Source organism: Medicago truncatula, chromosome 8, assembly GCF_003473485.1.
Source record: "Medicago truncatula cultivar Jemalong A17 chromosome 8, MtrunA17r5.0-ANR, whole genome shotgun sequence".
Lineage (NCBI taxonomy): Eukaryota > Viridiplantae > Streptophyta > Magnoliopsida > Fabales > Fabaceae > Medicago > Medicago truncatula.
The window spans coordinates 5,587,391-5,611,282 of NC_053049.1; the positions used below are offsets into that span (position 1 = coordinate 5,587,391).

Genomic DNA, 23,892 nt, shown 5'->3' on the forward strand with positions numbered 1-23,892 from the left:
TAAACGGCATGTCACACTACAAAATATAAACTCTTAAATAGATTAAAACTATTTAACAACATCCTTCATTAAACTGCAGCGGAAAATTCTTTAAATTAAACTCCACTATCCAAAATAATCTTGGCATTAAGCCTCAACATGAAAATTCAACATAAAACATGGACTACATTAATTTGTTCCAAAATTTGATACATAGGTAGAAACTTAAACTATAAATCCCAACCCACGCATCAGAGTCCTAGACACATTGAGCCACCACCAACTACTCAGGATCACCTGCAAGTTACCCATAGGAAGGGCAACATTTTCAAGCAGAAGGGGTGAGATTCACAACAAAATATAGATAAAGAATATATCAATTGAATCTAACACCCTATCATAAATCATCAACATTATTATTTACATAACATCATTTTCGCATATTATTAATAATATTAATTCATACACCTCTCAACAATATATGCAACTTATCACCACTCCACTAAGACTCCTCTAAACTCCCATGCATGTGGTACCATAAATCAGGGCCGTGACCCACACCGCTGTCGAATGGTTAAAGCATTCTCAACAGGACATAAGTCCTCACCACTACACCACTTTGAGTAACTAGTACTCCACCACTTTGAACGACTAAGCATTCCAGAGCCGAAGCTCTCCCACTGTTATGTTAATGCAACTAATCCCCATAGAGTATATCTACATACCAACCAACCTAGACATATACATATATATGATTCACTAACCAACTTACACCTTTAAGGGAATTTTAATTAAATACAACATTCATTCAGTCAGCATCCATTCATCAAAACCAACCAAAACATCCAGGGAAATATATATCAGCATACAAGCCATGCAATAATTCAACCAAATACACAATCCAAACAACAACAGAAATTAACCAACCAAATACTGGGCAGCTCGCCTCGCGAGCTCATCTACTCGCTATGGCGAGCTCAGAAAAACAGGTACTCGCCATGGCGAGTTGGAGGCGAACTCGAGGCGAACAGAAATATGGTGCTCTCGGGAAAAATGACATTTTTCTCACTCAAACCTCAATTCTAAGCTCCCTAATCATCTTTTACACTTAAAACTTGCTCTAGTCCTCTTAAGAATCATCTAGGTACACGAAACTACCCAAAATACGGCTTATAACAACTTTTTCAAAATCCAGATTTTCACAAGGTTACTCGCCATGGCGAGCTGTATCACTCGTGAGGCGAGCGATGAAGTTGTTCACTCGCTATGGCGAGCAATGGCTACTCGCGAGGCGAGCGATGAACTTCAGTACGGGCAGAATGCAGGTTTTCCCCAAAAATCCCATTTTTCCTCAATTCACTCCCCAAATTAGTTTACAGATATGCAATGAAAGGTTTTATGCACCCAGAACCCATTTCTACCCTCAATTCTATGATTTCTACACTCAAAACTCCTTAATCAACAAAAACCCAATTTCTCCCAAATCCTCACATAAACCTGTTAGAACACAATCAACATTCAGAATCTATATAATTGCGGTAAACCTCACCCTTACCTTAGAATTGCAGAAAAAATACAGCAGCAAATGATTCCTAAGCTTCTCTCCCTTGCACTAGCTTTTCTCCCAAAACCAGACTGTTTTCACGTAAAAACTGTTTTCTCTATTTTTCTTTCCTTTTCTCCACTCCCAAAATGTAACCTCCCACTCCCTAATTAGCAATTAACTCCCTACTAATTATGTTAATTATTTCATAACCCCAAAATAATAATTAATCCTATTCTTATATTATTTTAATTATTTAATAAAATAATCATATAAAAATAAATATACACTACATAAATCACCAAAAATCACATAAATGACACCACACAATTAAAAATAATTAAATAAAAATTAGAGTGTTACACCAATCTCTTCCCGTAATCAAGAGACTCAATCCAAATAATGTTTCCAAAGATGAATCAACCCTCAAACCCTAGTGTTTGTTCCCAATAGACAAACTCTATACAAACCCTAGTTTTGTTGTTGCCTTTCTAAACCCTTGTTTCAGCCCCCTCTATCTCAAGGTTTATTCTGATACAAAACCTATATTTATAGTAAAAGAATCACTCATAAATTGGAACAAAATTAGGCCCAAAAATATGTTTTATTTTGCTGACTCTGCGCAAAATCGTACTCCGATTTTGCCAGATCGTGCTCCGATTTTGTACGAATGAAAGTGCCAATTCTGCTCCAATAAATCGTGCTCCGATTTCTCCAAATCGGGCTCCGATTTTGACAGCTTCAGCAAACTTTAATTTCTCCAATTTTGAACTTTCACAACAGTATCAAACCTCACTCTCATTAGTCTTATTCAAACCAACAAGCAAGCGTATAGCAGTCTACAATTGCTGATTTCTTCGCTTGACTGTCCTGTTTTACGTAGCCATGAGTTTGGTCTGAGCCGGCAACAACGAAAAGGCCAGGAAACAAACCTTTCAACATTAGTAAAATGTATGTACAAATTGTATGGATATACTTTCCAAGTACAAATTGTATTGGGATTTTGACCAACACAACTTACACAAGTCCACTCTTACCCATCCTAACAGAAAATAGTTGCAAGAATAACTCCCACTATAGATCATATAATTATAAAATCATTATCAATCAATGTATATTTTCATTCGAAGTCAAAATCTCTCACTCACCTCATTTACATATTGACTTCCGGTACACCTTCTTGCATTCCAATATACATAGATTAGTAGGGTAAATCGACCTAAAGGCTAATGCCGTAGCCGGAAACACGCGCTATGGAGTCTCAAGGGTTGTCTCATCTATTTTTTCGCTGTTCTACTAGCCCCATATTTCCCAACAACAGGTTTTCTAACATGAATATGGATCCAATTTTATGTAGTTTAAATGGCAGAAATAATTAAATTAAAAAACATACATATTTACTTATAATTTTTTACTGGATCAAAACGAACACAAACTTTTAAAGGAACATTGAAGGAGTTGTGAGAAAGAAGTCCCATATTCCATCCGGTAACTACTAACTTCACTATATAACAAAATAAATAACATTTGCCTATAAAAAAAGGAAATAAACAACCGCACTACTCGATAATCATATACTTTATCACAAGTTGTCAAAAAGAAAATCATATACAATATAAAGAAATATAAAATAAATCATATATTATAAATTAAAAGGAAAAAAGTAAAGGTCTCACTCATGGTGTTCCACTTTTTCATTTTTCTGCAACGCGTGGAGAAAAAGTGGTTAAAGGTAAATTATGGAGATCAAGAAAGGGGTCTACACGCCTTATGAAAATGTGCTTTTATGTATAAGGGTGCTCCCACATTCTAAGAACAATAACACATACATGTCTATGGCTTCTTCTTCTTCCTCTTCCTCTCAAGCTGCTACTGTACCTCGGGAAAAATATGATGTTTTCATCAGCTTTAGAGGCGACGACACTCGCGCTGGATTCACAAGCCATCTTTACGCTGCTTTGTGCCGAAACTATATCCATACCTACATAGACAAAAAGATCGAGAAAGGAGATGAAGTTTGGGCAGAACTTGTGAAAGCAATCAAACAATCCACTCTGTATCTTGTGGTGTTCTCGGAGAACTACGCGTCATCAACATGGTGTTTGAACGAACTCGTTCAAATAATGGAGTGTAATAACAAAAATGAAGATGACAATGTTGTTGTTATTCCTGTGTTCTACCATGTTGACCCTTCACAAGTGCGGAAACAGACCGGAAGTTATGGCACTGCTCTGGCTAAACACAAGGAGCAAGGCAACGACCATGAGATGCAAAAATGGAATACTGCTCTTTTTCAAGCTGCTAATTTGTCTGGTTTTCATTTAGCCAAAAACAGGTTTTTCTAATCTTTGCATTTATTAAAATTATATTTAAAAAAAAAACCATTTTAAGTGGTATTGACTTGAGACCTGGGAGTGTGTCACTCCTCAAAGTCTCAAGTTTAATTATCCCCAATCTCATTTTAGGTGGGTTTGGAGATCAAACTAGTGAGACATCCCGATCATGGTTCTCTAATTGAATTGAAAAATTAATTAATAATAGGTTAATAGTATTTTACCCGTATAATATAGGTCACTTTTAATTTTGCCCTTTGTAATTTTATTGTTTGTTTTTGGATTTGGTCCTTGTAAAAGTAAGATTTTTCATAAATGTCCCCTAGACTATATGACTCATCAGATTCCATAACGTGACACTGACATGAATTATTTTTTAATTTTCATTTTTTATTGTCACACGTGAACTTCATTTAACACGTCATATATAATTTTTAAAAATGATTGAACTTAATATATTTCGAGAAAAAAAAATCTGAATTTTTTCTAAATTTAAATCTGAAATTAAGATTTTGAAAACTAAAATAAAATTGATATTTTTTCTTCAGATAATATAATTTTTGAAATTTTATTTTCATATTTCAATTGAAGTTTAACAAAAATTATATACAGATTTTTAAAAAATATAATATTTTACAGAATTTTTTATTTCGAAAACAAATCTAAATTTTTTTTAATTTTTAATTTTTTAATTTTGAAAATTAAATTCCAGAATTTTATCTTTTTAATTTTGAAAAAAATCCAATTTTTTTTTCTTCTAATTTTTTAAGTTTTGAAAAAAATACCAATTTTTTTTTCTCGATTTTTTAAATTGTTTTCATCTTTTTTAAAATTAAATATGATGTGTTAAATTTATTTCACGCGTGGCAGTAAAAAAAATGAAAATTAAAAAATAATTCCTTGCCAGTGCCACGTCATGGAATCTTTTGAATCATATGGCTTGGGGGGGGCATTTATGAGAATCTTACTTTTACAAGGAATGAATACAATTTTTTTTTTACAGGGGCAAAATCAAAAGTGCTCCATATTACAGAGAGTAAAACACTATTAACCCATTAATAAATATAAGTATATTGGTTTAATTCAAGCTATATATACCAATGAAAAGACGAGCACTCACTTGCCCGTCTTTCCGCTATTTTTATTACGCTAACGTTTGAAAACTATGAATGATTTTTTCTTTTTATGAAATTTTGATTTTGATTAAAACTAAAAATATTAATGTTTGTTGCTTTCAAGTTATAACAAATCAAATTAACCATGAATGACAATTTCTATGACATCAACAATATATAAAAAAATATAATCTATTTTTTTTAATGACACCAACATCAATATTTATTGCAGAAAAAGATGTTTAAGGGTATAATTGGGATAATGAAAAAGTAAGTATAAATAATTAAATATACTTATTTAGTTTATTACAATTTTTAAATAATAAAGGAAAAAATTTAGACATACATACATACATACATATATATATATATATATATATATATATATATATATATATATTACCCTTTAGGAAAACATGTCACAAAACGTGAAAGAGAAAGATTCATCGAATATCTACATTAATACAACAACAATCTATTTCTTTCGGATAGCTTTGCCACATAATACAATCATATACAACTTTAGAGATTAATATCGACAATTGTGTGTAGATGATATTTCATATCAATTTTTTTAAGATAAATATAAAAAATAGAGGCGATAAACCCGATTTCATCATAATAGAGAAAAATAGTAATAATAGATGATATTTCATACCAAATCTCATTGAATCCTTGTAAGCTCCATCACAGTTCTTAGAAGATACTTCAAGCCAATGTAGATGGTCTCATGTTGCCCATGCCTTCCCATCGAAAGAGTCTGCCCACATCTATCCCTCTCTCGAGCCATCCTAAGAATCATCTGGAATGGATCATTGGGGCGTTAATAGCTAGCCCTCTTTGTGATTATGCCCACGTGTTTTACATTTTTAATAATTAATGTTGATATTTTAATATTGAGAATTATGTTGCTTATATTTTGGTGTGATAAAAAATGTTGATTTAAGACTTAGTGAACAAGCCCACTTCGATACATGTGTATTTTGAACATGCATACAAACATAAGTGATTTGTGAGAATATTTGAATATCTTGCTAGTTTTGCCTAAGATTTTAATTTTATGATTCAGATGAAGAACTGGTTTTTACCTCTTTAGTTGGCATTCACATGATATATATTAACAGTTATACAATTTTTTGCACATGTTAGGACTCAAACTGAATCCAACTTAATTGAAGACATTACCAGAGCTGTAATAAGAAAATTAAATCAACAAAGCACAATTGATCTTACTTGTAATTTCATACCTGATGAAAACTATTGGAGCGTTCAATCTTTAATAAAATTTGACTCAACAGAAGTTCAAATCATTGGACTTTGGGGTATGGGAGGCATAGGTAAGACAACCCTTGCCACTGCTATGTTTCAAAGGGTCTCTTTCAAATATGATGGCAGTTGCTTCTTTGAGAAGGTGACAGAAGTATCAAAAAGTCATGGAATCAATTACACATGCAACAAACTTCTTTGTAAGTTACTAAAAGAAGATCTTGATATTGACACTCCCAAACTAATATCATCCATGATCAGAAGAAGACTCAAAAGCATGAAATCTTTCATTGTACTAGATGATGTACATAATTCAGAACTTCTGCAAAACTTGATTGGAGTAGGACATGGTTGGCTAGGATCTGGTAGTACAGTCATTGTGACTACTAGGGATAAACATGTGCTGATAAGTGGAGGAATTAAGACAATATATGAAGTTAAGAAGATGAACTCCCGAAATTCCCTCAGAATTTTTAGCTTGAATGCTTTTGACAAAGTCTCACCTAAGGATGGATATGTGGAGCTCTCAAAAAGAGCAATTGATTATGCCAGAGGAAACCCTTTAGCTTTGAAAGTATTGGGATCATTACTTCGTTGTAAAAGTGAAAAAGAATGGGATTGTGCATTAGATAAACTGAAAAAAATGCCAAACAACGAAATTGATTCTATATTTAGAATGAGTTTTAATGAATTGGATAAAACAGAGCAAAATATATTTTTGGATATTGCATGCTTTTTCAAAGGACAGGAAAGGAATAGCATAACAAAAATATTGAATGAGTGTGGATTCTTCGCTGATATAGGGATAAGTCATCTTTTAGACAAGGCTCTTGTAAGGGTTGACTCTGAAAATTGCATACAAATGCATGGCTTGATACAGGAAATGGGAAAACAAATTGTTCGTGAAGAATCACTTAAGAATCCCGGACAACGCAGTAGATTATGTGATCCTGAGGAAGTTTATGATGTATTGAAAAATAATAGAGTAAGAGAATGATATCACTAGTTCCCTTCATAGACATATGTTTTTTATACAGTAAATTTAAACTTACTACAAAAATACTAACATTGAGATTTTTTTCCAGGGATCTGAGAAAGTTGAAGTCATATTTTTAGATGCTACTAAATACACACATTTAATTTTAAGATCCGATGCATTTGAAAAGATGGAAAATCTAAGGTTACTTGCTGTTCAAGACCACAAAGGAGTTAAATCTATAAGCCTTCCAGACGGTCTTGGTTTATTGCCAGAAAATCTGAGATATATTCTATGGGATGGCTATCCATTGAAAACTGTCCCTCTAACCTCCTCTCTTGAAATGCTTGTGGAGCTTTCCTTGAAACAAAGCCATGTGGAAAAACTTTGGAATGGAGTAGTGGTAAGTATGATCCATGTATTTATTTTTATTTATTTTAATTTTTTTATAAAAAAGCTTAATTGAACATTTGTTTTGGATTTTGTTTTTCTTTTAATGTTTAAATATGCAAATCATCTTTGCAAATAACAAGAGTTTTGATTTGAGACATGTAATTTTTTTTTAATCTCTGCAAATATAAGTTTGTTTGTTTTTGATTCATGTTGTATTGTTTTAGTCATTGCAAAATTGATTCATATTAAAGTTGATCAGTATAATATGTAAAATATTTAATTTTAGTCCCTTAAAATAAAGAGTAACATAAATACGACAATGACCAGTTTCAATATGAACAGGTTTTGCAGGGACTAAACCAAAATACAACAAATCAAAACAAAAAATTCTATATTTGGAAGGAGTAAATTTTATTTTTTTTACAAGGATTAAAATAAAAAACTATATATTTATGGAGATTAAAATAATATTTATACATTATTTTAATTAGGTTCTTTAACATTGTTTTTACTTTAATGTTTTTTAACATTTTTGAATTTTGATGTATATCATATTTTATTTTGTTGCGATTTTTTTAATATATACTCTGAAAAAAACTTTTAAAATGTGATATTGTCTAATGAATATGAGACATAATGTAATCTAATTTTTTGATTTGACTATTTCTCAAATTAAAAAAAAAATCCTTTTATAAAAAGTAATTAATTATCTTATTTAATAATGATTTTCACTATTCATGAAATAAAATTTATAAATGTATTTCAAGCTTTGATTTATTTCTCCTTCATGGTCACATCTAAGCACTAAATTTCACAAAAAATAAACCATTTTAACCGTCAATCAATTATCTCAATTGAAATTTACTAACTTGTTCGATGAATTGTATATTATTACAGAATTTGCCCAATTTAGAGATAATTGACCTCAGTGGCTCCAAAAAGATGATAGAGTGTCCAAACGTGTCTGGTTCTCCGAATCTAAAAGATGTAATACTTAAGAGATTGTGAAAGCATGCTTGAAGTTGATTCATCAATTTTCCATCTCCAAAAGCTTGAAAGATTAATCATGAATAGATGTAAGTCACTTAAGAGCCTTTCCAGTAACACTTGTTCACCAGCCCTCAATTTTTTGAATGTTATGGATTGCATCAATCTTAAAGAGTTCTCAATCCCATTTTCTTCCGTTGATTTGAGTTTGTATTTTACAGAGTGGGATGGGAATGAACTTCCATCATCTATATTGCATACACAAAATCTTAAAGGCTTTGGCTTTCCTATTAGTGATTGTCTTGTTGATCTTCCTGTAAACTTTTGCAATGATATTTGGCTTTCAAGTCCACTGAACAGTGAACATGACTCTTTCATAACCTTAGATAAAGTACTTTCTAGTCCTGCCTTCGTCAGTGTAAAAATCTTAACCTTTTGTAATATTAATATCTTGAGTGAAATCCCAAACAGTATCTCCTTACTATCATCATTAGAGACTTTAAGACTGATTAAGATGCCCATTATAAGCTTGCCTGAAACCATCAAGTATCTTCCCCGACTCATACGGGTTAATGTTTACTATTGTGAATTGCTTCAATCTATTCCGGCACTTCAACGCTTCATTCCAAAATTGCTTTTCTGGGATTGTGAATCTCTTGAGGAAGTGTTCAGTTCAACGAGTGAACCATATGACAAACCTACTCCTGTATCAACTGTGCTCCTTAACTGCGTAGAATTGGATCCACATTCATACCAAACAGTTTTGAAAGATTCTATGGGTGGGATTGAACTTGGAGCAAGAAAAAATTCAGAAAATGAAGATGCACACGATCATATTATTTTGATACCTGCTATGCCTGGCATGGAAAATTGGTTCCATTACCCTTCTACTGAAGTTTCTGTGACTCTTGAGCTTCCTTCTAATTTGTTGGGTTTTGCCTACTACGTTGTTCTTTCTCAAGGCCATATGGGTTTTGATGTAGGATTTGGATGTGAGTGCAACTTGGAAAATAGTTCAGGTGAAAGAATATGTATAACAAGTTTCAAAAGGCTCAACATCAAAAAATGTGACTGGACTGATACTTCAATCGACATGATGTCAGATCATTTGCTCGTATGGTATGATCCTAGAAGTTGCAAGCAGATAATGGATGCAGTTGAACAAACAAAAGCCATTAGTGATGGGAACAGCACGAGTTACACTCCAAAGCTTACATTTACATTCTTTATTGATGAAACTCTATATGATGAAGTAGAGATAAAAGAGTGTGGGTTTCGCTGGATATATCAAGAAGAAACAGTTTCTTCAACAATTTCTGAATCCAATGATGAAGAAGAAACCTTGTCTTCATCGGATTTTCAATCCAATGAGCAAGAAGAAATAGTTCCTGCAACAAGTTTTGAATCAGATGATCTCGAAGAAACAATTCCTCCAAGAAAGAAATTAAAGATAGACATCGTTGGAACTCCACCGTCAAACCCAGAATATTAGATGAAACACATGATTTGAGGTAGATATAGTCTTCCTATCGCTCATTATACTGATAACTTGGGGAATAAATTTAGTTTACGGGCTCTGTTCCATTATATTTTACTGCAAAATAATTATGTTTATGAGCAGGTATTCACTTGAAGAGCTCCTGCACCACATGAACACCACTTGGTTTGGTTCCACAGAAGATGAAAGCAACAACTGAAGAGGAGAGAAAAACTGTTGAATGAATCGACCAAATAAGATCTCAATATAGCATGTTTGAATTCTGAAATCACAGGAAACTAATTTTCAGACTAATAAGTTGTTTGTGTATTTGCTTTTACTTATAGCACCGTCATTCACAAATTAATTCTGTCACAATTTCTAAAGAACGAGTCTATTATAGGATATTACACACATTTATTATGGTTTTAGAACTTTTCTCATCTAAGTTCCTTCCAACATTGTTATTTACTAGATTCAAGATTATTCTTTAATTATATTTCATTACCGTTCTTATTAAATTATCATGAATATCTTGTTTTGGGGTATTACAGCAGAGTGAACAGAATATGTAGTTTATTCATTATCAAACTAACTTTATAATAGTAGGAGGTATCAAAATTACTATTAAATGAATGACCAAGACAACTTGCATCCATAAAACACAAAATGTTTTTTTTTTTTTTCTTCCAAAAGAATAACTAAACATGAATTAAAAATCACATTAATCATAGTGCAAAACTTTGAAATTGTGTTAATCAGTACTTGCAAAAGAATGAATAAACACGAATTACTATAAATTCAAGTTTGATCATTATTGAACTGTTCTTCTATGACAGAAGTCAAGATGTTTATCGGAAAGATGCATAAGACAGTTAGCGATGGGGAAAAAAACTTTCCAAGATCTCTCAAATTTGAAATTGATGATATAGCACTTTATTCAAACCTGAACCTCCGAAATTCAAACAGAAAAGAGTTGTGGAAGGATCATAAGAAGACTCAAAAGCATAAAAGCTTTCGTTGTATTAGATGATGTACGTACTTCAGAACTTATATAGACATGAGTTTTTTGTTAGGCTTGACTAAATGAGATCTTCATGAATATAATATACACTACTTTATTTGTTCTGCCAAAAAAGAAAACTTGTTTTATTTATTTTATGTCACATACACAGACAGCTTGCTTTATTTATTTTATTTTATATTATCAACTTGTTTGTTTGATTCATTATGGCTTCATCCCTTTTGTGCTCATATCTTTCTAAATTTAAACTGCAATATATTGCAAAAGAACCCGTTTACGATATTCAGCTAGAGCCAACATTGGAAAATTATCTCTATACATTGGATAATGCAACATGCAAGTTTTCAAGGATGCCCCTGTCAGTTCCTGTCAAAAAAAAAAAAACACGCAATTAGTATGTGTTTCGTGTCACATACATATAGACAGCTTGCTTTATTTTATTTTATCAGTTGGTTTGTTTGATTCTTTATGGCTTTATCCCTTTTGTGCTCATATCTTTCTAAATTTAAACTGCAATATATTGCAAAAGAACCCGTTTACGATATTCAGCTAGAGCCAACATTGGAAAATTATCTCTATACATTGGATAATGCAACATGCAAGTTTTCAAGGATGCCCCTGTCAGTTCCTGTCAAAAAAAAAAAAACACGCAATTAGTATGTGTTTCGTGTCACATACATATAGACAGCTTGCTTTATTTTATTTTATCAGTTGGTTTGTTTGATTCTTTATGGCTTTATCCCTTTTGTGCTCATATCTTTCTAAATTTAAACTGCAATATATTGCAAAAGAACCCGTTTACGATATTCAGCTAGAGCCAACATTGGAAAATTATCTCTATACATTGGATAATGCAACATGCAAGTTTTCAAGGATGCCCCTGTCAGTTCCTGCCAAAAAAAAAAAAACACGCAATTAGTATATGTGTTTTGTGTCACATACATATAGACAGCTTGCTTTATTTTATTTTATCAGTTGGTTTGTTTGATTCTTTATGGCTTTATCCCTTTTGTGCTCATATCTTTCTAAATTTAAACTGCAATATATTGCAAAAGAACCCGTTTACGATATTCAGCTAGAGCCAACATTGGAAAATTATCTCTATACATTGGATAATGCAACATGCAAGTTTTCAACTATGCCCTTGTCAGTTCCTGCCACAAAAAACACAATAAGTATATGTGTTTCTGTCGTTTTCATATAAATTAAAACATGGTAACTTTTATTTCAAGTTTTGATCACAACATGGTAACTGTAGAGTTATCAAATAGGGTCCACTAGTATTACACTTTCATATAATCAGGTAGAAGAAGCACTGAGAAAAAACTATGGAGACCATCATAAAGTATTCCATGAGGCAAGAAAACTAAATGACTTGGTGATAAGGTTGAAAATTCATTTACAAAACTAGTGATAAAGATGGTCCTTCAAGAAAGAAATAAGATCTCGTAGAAGTATATAAGGAGTGATATTCTTCACTTTATAAGTTCGTTTTGTAAAGATAAATTAAACTCAATATAAACTTATAATAGGCTAATTTCAACTTTAGCCTTTATATATGTTTGTATTTTGACAAAGCCTTTATATGTTTGTTGAGCATATAACAATCATATTATCAGTATCACATTATTGAGTATGAACCTGTTGGGGCCAGCCGCCATCTTCTAGTTGCGAATTGATAATTAAATTTGCAGCACGATGAAGAGGAGTAGGGTCTATCTTCGCCTGCACATAAGAAATTAGCATTTATTTTGAAATTACGTCGGCTTGTTACTTGGTGGTTGACTTAATGTTTTGTAACGGTCTGAGGATTAGATTGGCAAGTTATATATGTCATAGCTTGGTGCTTGAAAAAGCATAATTGAAAATGAGAGAGCATAGACTCAAAAACTATAAGAAAGTCTTGAACCTATGTAATTCTTTGATCGTTGAAAAGAAAGCTACATCAATTGCTCTGAAATCTGAACCTATGTGAACTCTGTTTTTTGTATCAAACTTCACTCTCGTTAGTCTTATTCAAACCAACAAGCAAGCATATCAGTCTACAATTGCTGATTTCATCACTTGACTGTCCTATTTTAAGTAGCCATGAGTTTGGTTTGAGCCGGCAACAACGAAAAGGCCAGGAAGCAAACCTTTCAACATTAGAAAAATGTATATACAAATGAGAAATGATATTTGAACAACCATTTTTTGACAACTTTTGTGACAATTTTTTCTCTCATACTCACATGATTATTCTACTTTCTCTCTTTATTGCTTTGATTTTTGTGTCACCATCTAAATTTCTTTGTAAAATTTGGTTGTCCAACAAGTTATCACGGTTATACAAATAACATTGCTCTATACAAATTGTATGGATATACTTTCCAAAGTTACAAACCTTACACGGAGTTCATCGTAATAATAACTCAACGTTCTTACACAAATAATAGATGCACGAATAACTCATTATAGATTATATAATTTTAAGATCATCACCAATCAATGTATATATTTTCGTTCAAAGTCTAAATCTCTCACTCACCTCATTTACATATTGACTTCTAGTACACCTTGCATTCTAATATACAAAGATTGGTAGGAATCAACCTAAAGGCTAATGCCGAAGCCGGAAACACACGTTATGGAGACTCAAGGGTTGTCTTCCTCGATTTTTTCATTGTTCTAGTTGCCGCATATTTCCTTAACAACAGGTTTTCTAACATGAATGTGGATATAATTTTATGTAGTTAAATGGCAGTATAATAAAGGGTTAATATATGTTTACCCTATAATATTAGCCGTTTCCGGTTTATCCTGTAAAAAAAATTGTTTAAATTTCAACCTTGTAATTTGAAGATTTTTTTATTTTAAATCTTCATGGCATCAAGTTACAAAATTGAAGGTACTTTCGCCCCTATAATTTTAGAGAATTTCGGATTCCCCCTGCTATATCATTGATAGTTCAGTTTACCCTCTGCCATATTATCGATTTTGTACAGTCAAAATTCATAAAGGTACAAAACTAAAAAATTTTAAATTATACGGTTGAAATCTAAATAATTTTTTTTTACAGGAGGGTAAACCAAAAATAGCTAATATTACAAGGGGAAAAACATATATTAACCCAATAATTAAATTAAAATACAAACATATTTACATAAATAATTATGTTACTGGATAAAAAATAAAAAAATAAAAAAAACGTAAACTTTTTAAAGGAATATTGAAGGAGTTCAAAGAAAGAAGTCACATATTCCATCCGGTAACTACTAACTTTACTATATAAAAAAAATAAGAGTTTTTCTACTTGCACCCTAGTTAATCATGGTTGCATTCCAAAATGACAAGATTACCCTTTCATAAAATTTAATCTAAAACTTAGTTGAAGTAGGTCATATAAACTGAGTTTAAGTGTATATACTTAATCTCAGTTTAAGTAGGTTCATGTAAACTGAGTTTAAGTAGGTCATGTAAACTTAATTTAAGTGTACATCTAAAAGTTCAATCTTATTCAATGATTATACGTCATCTCAGTTTAAGTATGCACATGTAAACTCAGTTTAAGTAGGTTCATGTAAACTTAATTTAAGTAGGTTCATGTAAACTCAGTTTATGTAAGTTAGGTCATGTACACTCAATTTAAATTTACGTAGGTCATCTAAACTCAGTTTAAGTAGGTTCATGTAAACTCAGTTTAAGTAGGTTCATGTAAACTTAGTTTACACGAACCTACTTAAACTGAGTTTAAGTTAACCTTTCCAATGTAAATTAAAACTGTAATCGTACAGTGCATCAGTGCAGTTGAAGGAAAAAAATTGAAACTAGCAAATAGAAGAAGAAATTCACTTATTTATATCCAATTGAGTATGGATGAAAAATATTTTGATTCACTATTTAATTTTCATGGAGATTGATATTGAACATCAAATTGTTTGATCGATCGCTTTGTGGGGTGAAAGAGGGTGAAACTCACTGACAATGAATAAAATTAGGGTTTTAAGAAAATTTATATAAAAGGATAATTTTGGTATTATAAAAAACTTTTAAGAAAATTTGAGTATAACCAGAAAAACATGGGGTGTAAATAGAAAAACTTAAAAAATAAATAACATTTGCTTATTAAAAAGAAGAAATAAATTGTAAATTTACTCAAACAACCGCACTACACAAGTTGTCAAAAAGAAAAGCATATACTATATCACCTCTCTAATCATATACTATATCAAGTTGTCAAAAAGAAAAGCATATACGACCTAAAGAAATATAAAATAAATCATATATTATGAATCAAAAGGAAGAAAGTAAAGGCCTCACTCATGGTGTTACACTTTTTCATTTTTCTACAACGCGTAGTGAAAAGGGAACTATTGGAGAGAAAGTCGTTAAAGGTTAATTACAGAGATCAAGAAAGAGAGGTCCACATGCCTTAAAAAGATGTGTTTTTATGTACGAGGAGGGTACTCCCACATTCTAAGAACGTAAAATAACACATACATAGCTATGGCTTCTTCTTCTTCTTCCTCTTCCTCTCATGCTGCTACCGTACCCCTGAAAAAATATGATGTTTTCATCAGCTTTAGAGGCGATGACACTCGCGCTGGTTTCACAAGCCATCTTTACACTGCTCTATGCCAATCCTATATCAATACCTACATAGATTATAGGATCGAGAAAGGAGATGAAGTTTGGTCAGAACTTGTTAAAGCAATCAAAGAATCCACTCTGTTTCTTGTTGTGTTCTCAGAGAACTATGCATCTTCAACATGGTGTTTGAACGAACTCGTTCAAATAATGGAGTGTGGTAACAAAAATGAGGATGACAACGTTGTTGTCATTCCTGTTTTTTACCATGTTGACCCTTCACACGTGCGGAAACAAACAGGGTATTACGGCGCTGCACTGGCAAAACACAGGGAGCAAGGCAACAATGATGATAAGATGATACAAAATTGGAAGAATGTTCTTTTTCAAGCAGCTAATTTGTCTGGTTTTCATTCAACCACATACAGGTTTTTTAATCTTTGCATTAATTAAAATTAGATTTTGTCAAGGTTTCGTAATTGAACTTTTTTTTTTTTTTTTAAGTAGTTTAATGGTTAAAATTTACATCTTTTAAAATAAATAAGTGGGGTGTCTGAGATTCGAACTCCAGCATCTGAATATCAATGCATGTCCTTGCCAACTGAGTTATGGTCACGAGGACATATGTATTTTGTAATTGAACTTCATAATTAATTAATAAATGTAAGTATATTGGTTTATTTATATATATTTTCTATGATATGATTAAAATATCGACTATAAGATCTTAGAGCTACACATATCCAATATATATATATATATAGGATGTATATGACAATGACTATTTTATATAAGAATGTTTATTAACCATTAGATGAAAAATGGATGATTAAGATTAAAAAAGACATTTAAAACAACACCTGTTCCACTCCTTATATGGCTTATTCTATCATTTTTCAAGAACCCATTCAACAACACACCTTCCATCCTGCATCTTCTTCCTCACACCCAGTGGCGGAGCCAGGAATTACATAGAGCTTGGGCGAAAAATTTATCGCAAATTCACATGTGACATAATATATATAAATTCCTTCCTTCAAAAAAAAAAAAAAAATATATATATATATATATATATATATATATAGATAAATAGTCATATATAAAAATAAAAAAGGATTGTCGTATTAAATTGTTTGAAGGATTTATCGACAGTGGTGGATCTTGAGTTATTTTCTCGGGGGTACCAAAATTCTATGAAATATATATTAAGCTGTTTGAAAGATATATCAAAAATGTTAACTGCTGTTGTGGTTTAATTTACATGAGTATGGCCCAAAGGTGTGTGTTCGATTCCCTCTATGGAACTTTATATAGAAACATTACGGTACCATGGGTTCTAAGGAAGATCCGCCACTGATTATCGATCGAGCCCTGCTCACACCCCATCTGTCGTATACTCGTATCCCTTCTCCCTCATAATTGGTTCAAAATCAATCTTATGAAAATCACTTACAGGATGAAAAATGATAAAATTGAATCTAGATCCAAATTAATACGAGAGATGAAAAACCAAATTAATTCAATTTTTTCCTCTTCATTCCCAATTTTCTAAAATGTTTTGGTTCCTTCATCGTCTTTGGGTGACGTGACTTTGTGGCCATCAGCGACCATCCCTGCAACCTTGTTGGAGTTTAATTTTCCGTCCATTAAGTCGTTGATCTAAATCTCGGTGAATCTAGATCCGGTTATCCTGGCCTCACCGGAAAAATAGTCGGTAAGCTCTCAACTCTCGCCGATCTAATTGTTTCACGTCAGTAAGTTTCTCGGCATCAGCTGGAATTTCATCTCCGACGAGATTCCGGCAGGGATTAGTCAGCTTTGCAATCTCAGAACAATCAATTTAAGTTACAGAAACCTTTCGGAAATTGTTCCTCCGTCAATCGGAAAATTGCCGGAGTTGTCGTGTCACCGGCGGTTGGCATAGATGAAAGCAATACTGGAATGGTGTTGTTTGGATTGAAGATGGGTTGAACATAGACACATGATACATTGTAGAAAGAGTATGTGTTGTTTAAAAGAGGGCTTTTAATCATAACTATTTATTTGTAATCTAACGATCCATATGCATTATCATTATTCTCACATAAGAAAGCTATTCTCGTTAGAAATGGCATATATATATATATATATATATATATATATATATGTATGTACAACTATTTGAGATAACTTTGATGACAACTTTTATTTTCTCTCTTCTTATTGGTCCAAAACAATGGAGAGACAAAAAGGAAGAGAAAGAATAAAAATATAATGTGAGTATGAGAGAGAAAGTTGTCAAAAAGTTTTAATAAAGTGGTTGTCCAAATATCATTTCTATATATATATATATATACGGGTTTGTTAGAACACACCCACTAGTTTTTATGTGGGAGTGTTCTAGCAAAGCTACACTTTAAGGTGTATTTAACCACTTTTTAATTATTCACTTGCTAAAATACTCCTACAAAAAAAGTGGGTGTATTCTAGCAAATGCCTATAGGATTTGCTACACCCACTTGTTATTTTAGAAGGTGTGTTATAGCAACATATACCTTAAGGTGTATTTATTAACTTTTTAGTTAGCGTTAATAGTGTTTTACCCCCATGTAATATAGGTCATTTTCGGTTTTACTCCCTGTAAAATATATTTTTTTGAATTTCGTCCTTGTAATTTGAATATTTTTGGTTTTGGACCTTCATGAATTTTGATTGTACAAAATCGAAGATATAGCAGGGGGTAAACCGAAATTTGCTCAAATTAACAGGGGGTAAATCGAAATTTGCTCAAATTACAAGGGGGTAAACCTAAATTTTCTCAAATTACAAGGGGTGAAATTTTTCATGAAGGTCCAAAACCAAAATATCTTCATATTACAAGGATGAAATTTGAAAAAATTATTTTACAGGGGGAAAACCAGAAATGACCTAAATTACAGGGGGTTAAAGCACTATTAACCCTTTTAGTTATAACTTGTTAAAACACTTCCACGTAAAAACTAGTGGGTGTATTCTATCAAATCCCATATATATATATATATATATATTACGGTGGTGTGAAGGATAAAAATTTAATTTCTATAGAGTTTTTTTTTCTTGACAACTCAAAATAAAATTTAATATAAATTCAAAGTGATTCACCCAGCATAAGATGTGCTGAAAGTGAAATAGTTAACAATTTATAATGTCATAATTGGTATTTTGCTGGAAAGCACTAAAAAAAACAAAGATAAAATTATATAGGTACACCCATACTAAGAAGCGGGTGCCAAAATATGGTTGATTTGTTTTCAACCACATAAACGAGTTCAACTTCACTTTATCAATGAGGATACCTGGATCAGAAACATCATTTTTGAAGATGCAGTTGTTTCTTTCTTTCTAAATTGGCTTAATAGCAATCTTGACCCCCCGAACAAAATAAAATACAAAACTGCCCCCTAATTATTGCCATTTTTGCAGTTTTGGCCCTAAACCAATTTTGACCAAGTCAATGCACCCGTGGACGGCGGCACGTGTGTAATAAAAAAAATTAAATTTTTTTCTAATTAAAAATAATATATAATTTTTTATTAATTAAAAAAATAAAAAATATTTTTTAATTAAAAAAATTATACACGTGACGTCCACGTCAGGTTTGACTTGGTCATAATTGGTTTGGGGGCCAAAATCGGAAAAAGGACAATACTTATGGGGCGATTTTGTATTTTATTTTGTTAGGGGGCCAAAATCACAACTTCTTGGCCAAAACTGCTATCAAGCCTTCCAAATTACCCAAACGAAAGCAAGCCAAATAACCTTGAAGAATGATAAGATGATCGCAACATACCCGCCAACTGAGTAAAATGTTCGCTAATCACACCTGAAGGAACAAAGTCAATGCCTAGCCAACACCACAAAAAGGGGGAGACGTGTGTAACAAAGTGATATCTTCAAGGAAGCGGGAGACGTTCTGTGGTTGAAGAGGGTTTGGTGTATAGAAAACAAGCATTCTTTTGATCTTCCTTTGTTGGTGTTTAGCTTATAAGATTGTCAACCATTGCTGGAATTTTGGTTATTGTTACTCTTGCTTGTTCTGCACGTTTCAGATTAATGTGAGCATTGCATTTAAAAGAAAATTTCGGATGATTGAATGATTTTGATGCGTCAATATTCTTCTTTGTATCTGCGTCAAATAGATCTGTGGTTCCGCCATTGAAATCCATTGAAGGAGGAGCTGTTGTCACAATTAAATTCTTCACCTGGACATATTCACCGGTGATAGGATGTCCTTCGACTAGATCTTTCATGTATTCTTCCATTGTGGCAACAAAACTATCAGCAACATTCACGTTAGGTAACTGACCCTTAGTTAAAATCATACCAAGCGACTTCTGATTAGCGACACTCAACTTAACTGACTTATCGCAAGCAATACCGACACCAGGTGGCTTATGACAGCAATATTAACATCAGGTGGCTTATTTTCATCGATTTTAACATTAAGATACCTTTGAATATACATTATCAAAACAAAATGTTTAGCAATATCTTTAACCGTCTTACGCGAGTTCCCTGCCATTCTGGAAGCATGTCTTAAAAGGTCGGTCAAGGAGTAATCTTTGTTGTAACAAAACGGACAACGATGTATCGAATCGGAGATTTTAAACTTGTAGTAATCATCCTTCAATTTTTTGTAATATCTACATTCATAGTACTCCAAATCAGATTTACAGGTATGTTTTAATTTTCTGTACGTATAAGTAGTATGGTTGTTATTACGAACCCTAATAACTAGAATTCACCTTTTTATTACTCGATACATAAGCATTTAATAACATATCATTTTGTCATATTTAGTTTTTTGAAAGTAGATTTACATTTTCTCGTGAGACCAAAATTGCAGTTTTATGAAAATAGAAGAACAAAGAATGCATTTAAACCTTTAATTTAAGAAAATGTACTAACTTTTTTTACCAATTGTATATTGTTGCAGAATTTGCCCAAATTAGCAACAATTGACCTCAGAGACTCCAAAAAGCTGATTGAGTGTCCAAATGTGTCTGGTTCCCCGAATCTTAAACATGTAACACTTAATCGTTGTGAAAGCTTGCCTGAAGTTGATTCATCAATTTTCCATCTCCAAAAGCTTGAAACATTATGTGTGGCTGGATGTACATTGCTTAAGAGCCTTTTCAGTAACACTTGTTCACCAGCCCTCCATGTATTGAATGCTATGAATTGCTTCAATCTCAAAGAGTTCTCAGTCCCATTTGCTTCAGTTGATGGTTTGCATTTGTATTTATCAAAGTGGAATGGGAATGAACTTCCATCATCAATATTGCATACACAAAATATTAAAAAGTTTGCCTTTCCTATTAGTGATTGTCTCGTGGACCTTCCTGAAAACTTTTGTGATAATATTTGGCTTGGTAGTCAACGGAATCCTGAACAGGACCCTTTCATCACCTTAGATAAATTACTTTCTAGTCCTGCCTTCATGAGTGTAAAAGTCTTAACCTTTTGTAAGATTCCTATCTTGTCTGAATTCCCAGACAGTATCTCCTTACTATCGTCATTAAAGTATTTAAATCTAATTCATATGGCCATTAAAAGCTTGCCCGAAACCATTAAGTATCTTCCCCGACTGGAATGTGTCCGTGTTTACGATTGTAGATTGCTTCAATCTATTCCGGCGCTTTATTGGTTCATTACAAATGAAGAATCCATTCCTTGTTTTCTTTTTCTCATTAACTACAATAAATTGGATCCACATTCATACCAGACAGTTTTGAAAGAGGCTATGGATGGGTTTGAACTTGAAGCAAGACATAGTTCAGAAAATGAAGATGCACACAATTATATTATTTTGAACTTCTTACCTGCTATGCCTGGAACGGAAAATTGGTTCCATTACTCTTCTACACAAGTTTCTGACACTCTTGAGCTTCCTTCTAATTTGTTGGGTTTTGCATACTACTTGGTTCTTTCTCCAGGCATCATGGATTTTGGTGTAGGTTTTGGATGTAAATGCTACTTGGACAATAGTTCAGGTGAAAGGATCTGTATAACAAGTTTCACAGAAGGCAACTCCATCGAATCTACCTGGAATTATACTTCATTCCGCATGAAGTCAAATCATTTGGTTTTATGGTACGATCCACAAATTTGCAAGCAGATAATGGATACAGTCCAACAAACAAAAGCCATTACTGACGCGAATAGCACCATTTACAATTCAAAGCTTACATTTACATTCTTTATGAATGAAACTCTATATGACGAAGTAGAGATAAAAGAGTGTGGGTTTCGCTGGATATATCAACAAGAAACAGTTTCTTCAACAATTTCTGAATCCCATGTTGAAGAAGAGACCATGTCTTCATCAGATTTTCAATCCAATGAGCAAGAAGAAATAGTTTCTCCAACAAATTTTGAATCAGATGATCTCGAAGAAACGTTTCCTCCAAGAAACAAATTAAAGCTAGACATCGTTGGAACTCCGCCATCAAACCTACAATTAGACGAAAGACATGATTTGAGGTACATAACCTTCCTATCACTCACTTTACTGATAATTTGGGGACTAAATTCAGTTTAGAGGCTCTGTTCCATTTTATGTTACTGCAAAATATTTCTGTTTATGAACAGGTATTCTCTTGAAGAGCTCATGCATATTGGATTTCGTGTAGACCACATGAACACTTTGTTTGGTTCCACAGAAGAAGAAGAAAGCAACAGCTGAAGAGGAGAGAAAAAAAAGTGGAATGAATAGGCACGAGTCTTTTATTAGGTATGCACGATCAAATATGATTTCAATATAGCATGTTTGAATTCTGAAATCACATGAAACTAATTTTTAAACTAGTAAGTTGTTTGTGTGTTTGCTTTTACTTATAGCACCATCATTCACAAACTAATGCTTGGTCACAATTTCTAAAGAACGAGTCTATTATAAGAAATTTCATTTTCACCCTCATTTAAACCTTCAAGTTTTATTACACACATTCATCATGGTTTTAGAACTTTTCTTCCAACATTGTTAATTTACTAGATTCAAGATTATTTTTTTAATATATTTCATTACCATTCTTATTAAATTATCATGAATATCTTGTTTTGGGGTATTACAGCAGAGTGACCAGAATATGTAGTTTATTCATTATCAAACTAACTTTATAATAGTAGGAGGTATCAAAATTACTATCAAATGAATGACAAAGACAACTTGCATCCATCAAACAAAAAATGTTTTATTTCTTTTCTTCTAAAAGAATGACTAAACATGAATTACTATAAATTCATTTCAACACACTTACTTCAAAAATCCTGCCTGCTGGCTCTGTGCTTATTGCTTGCATTGTATGATAAAATTCATTTTCAGATTATATATATTCGACAAACATAGGTTAGTTCATTTTCACATTCCCATTAACAGTCTTACCCCTGTTAAATACGGCACACCAATGACGATGGTTCAAAATCATTCTAGTTATTTAGGAGCATGAACATCATGTCAAAAACCAAATGAATATGAAATAAAAACAAGTAATCTTTAGAATATTCATTCTTCTTGACTGCCCTTGCAATATTTGACATTCCTGATTAAGAGAACAGTAAATATCATTTCAAGTTTGATCATTATTGAACTGGTCTATGGCAGAAGTCAAGATGTTTATCAGAAGATGCGTAAGACTGTTAGCGATGGGAAAAAACTTTCCAAGAACTCTCAAATTTGAAAGTGATGATAGCACTTTATTCAAACCTGAGCCTCCTAAATTCAAACTGAAAAAAGTTGTGGAAGGATCGTAAGAAGACTCAAAAGCATAAAAGCTTTCATTGTATTAGATGATGTACGTACTTCAGAACTTATATAGGCATGAGCTTTTTGTTAGGCTTGACCAAATGAGATCTTCATGAATATACAGGTATAATATATTGATACTAGGCATCTGATTTGTTCTTATCTTTTGTTTTTTACTTGTTAATGTTTTTCACTTGATATATTTTTTGTTCCTTTTACTTGTTTTTCTTTTCCTTGCGGTCCTGTTTCCCCTTTTGTTCTGTTATTTTTAAGGTAGAATGAATATTTTCTATTTTGTTTTTCTTTGTTTGCCCTTTCCTGTACTAATTTTGCTTTCAACTTTGTCCGCAAGATTATTACTATAAATGGATTATAAATTGTTCAACCTTCATGAAAAAATTATTCCTTTTATTAACTTATGTATGATATCGACAACTCAGCCTGCGTTTTTTTTTTTGAAAGAAACTCAGC

The 23,892-nt window shown here is 32.3% G+C and overlaps 3 protein-coding genes across 5 annotated transcripts; all 3 read left to right on the forward strand.

Annotated features, from left to right (window-relative positions):
- Nucleotides 1-3,261: 3,261 nt before the first annotated feature.
- LOC25500473 (disease resistance protein RUN1) lies at nucleotides 3,262-10,517 on the forward strand. Of its 3 annotated transcripts, XR_003007765.2 has the most exons (6): nucleotides 3,262-3,857; nucleotides 6,120-7,221; nucleotides 7,322-7,615; nucleotides 8,503-8,681; nucleotides 8,814-10,103; nucleotides 10,214-10,517. XR_003007765.2 is itself a non-coding variant. In XM_024772488.2 (4 exons), the coding sequence occupies exons 1-4, from the start codon at nucleotides 3,262-3,264 to the stop codon at nucleotides 8,611-8,613; spliced, it is 2,103 nt and encodes a 700-aa protein (XP_024628256.1). In that variant the 3' UTR covers nucleotides 8,614-10,517. The 3 variants fall into 3 exon arrangements, 1 of the variants encoding a protein (XP_024628256.1); XR_003007764.2 differs by having other exon boundaries at nucleotides 8,503-10,103; XM_024772488.2 differs by having other exon boundaries at nucleotides 8,503-10,517.
- Nucleotides 10,518-15,370: 4,853 nt separating this feature from the next.
- On the forward strand, nucleotides 15,371-16,112 carry LOC25500467 (disease resistance protein RUN1). The gene has a single exon (XM_013588889.3). It carries the CDS (start codon nucleotides 15,579-15,581, stop codon nucleotides 16,110-16,112), a length of 534 nt encoding a protein of 177 aa, XP_013444343.1. The 5' UTR covers nucleotides 15,371-15,578.
- On the forward strand, nucleotides 15,951-23,612 carry LOC25500476 (uncharacterized). Its single transcript, XM_024771783.2, has 4 exons — nucleotides 15,951-16,087; nucleotides 20,614-22,160; nucleotides 22,269-22,410; nucleotides 23,281-23,612. The coding sequence occupies exons 2-3, from the start codon at nucleotides 20,854-20,856 to the stop codon at nucleotides 22,360-22,362; spliced, it is 1,401 nt and encodes a 466-aa protein (XP_024627551.1). The 5' UTR covers nucleotides 15,951-16,087; nucleotides 20,614-20,853; the 3' UTR covers nucleotides 22,363-22,410; nucleotides 23,281-23,612.
- Nucleotides 23,613-23,892: the final 280 nt, after the last annotated feature.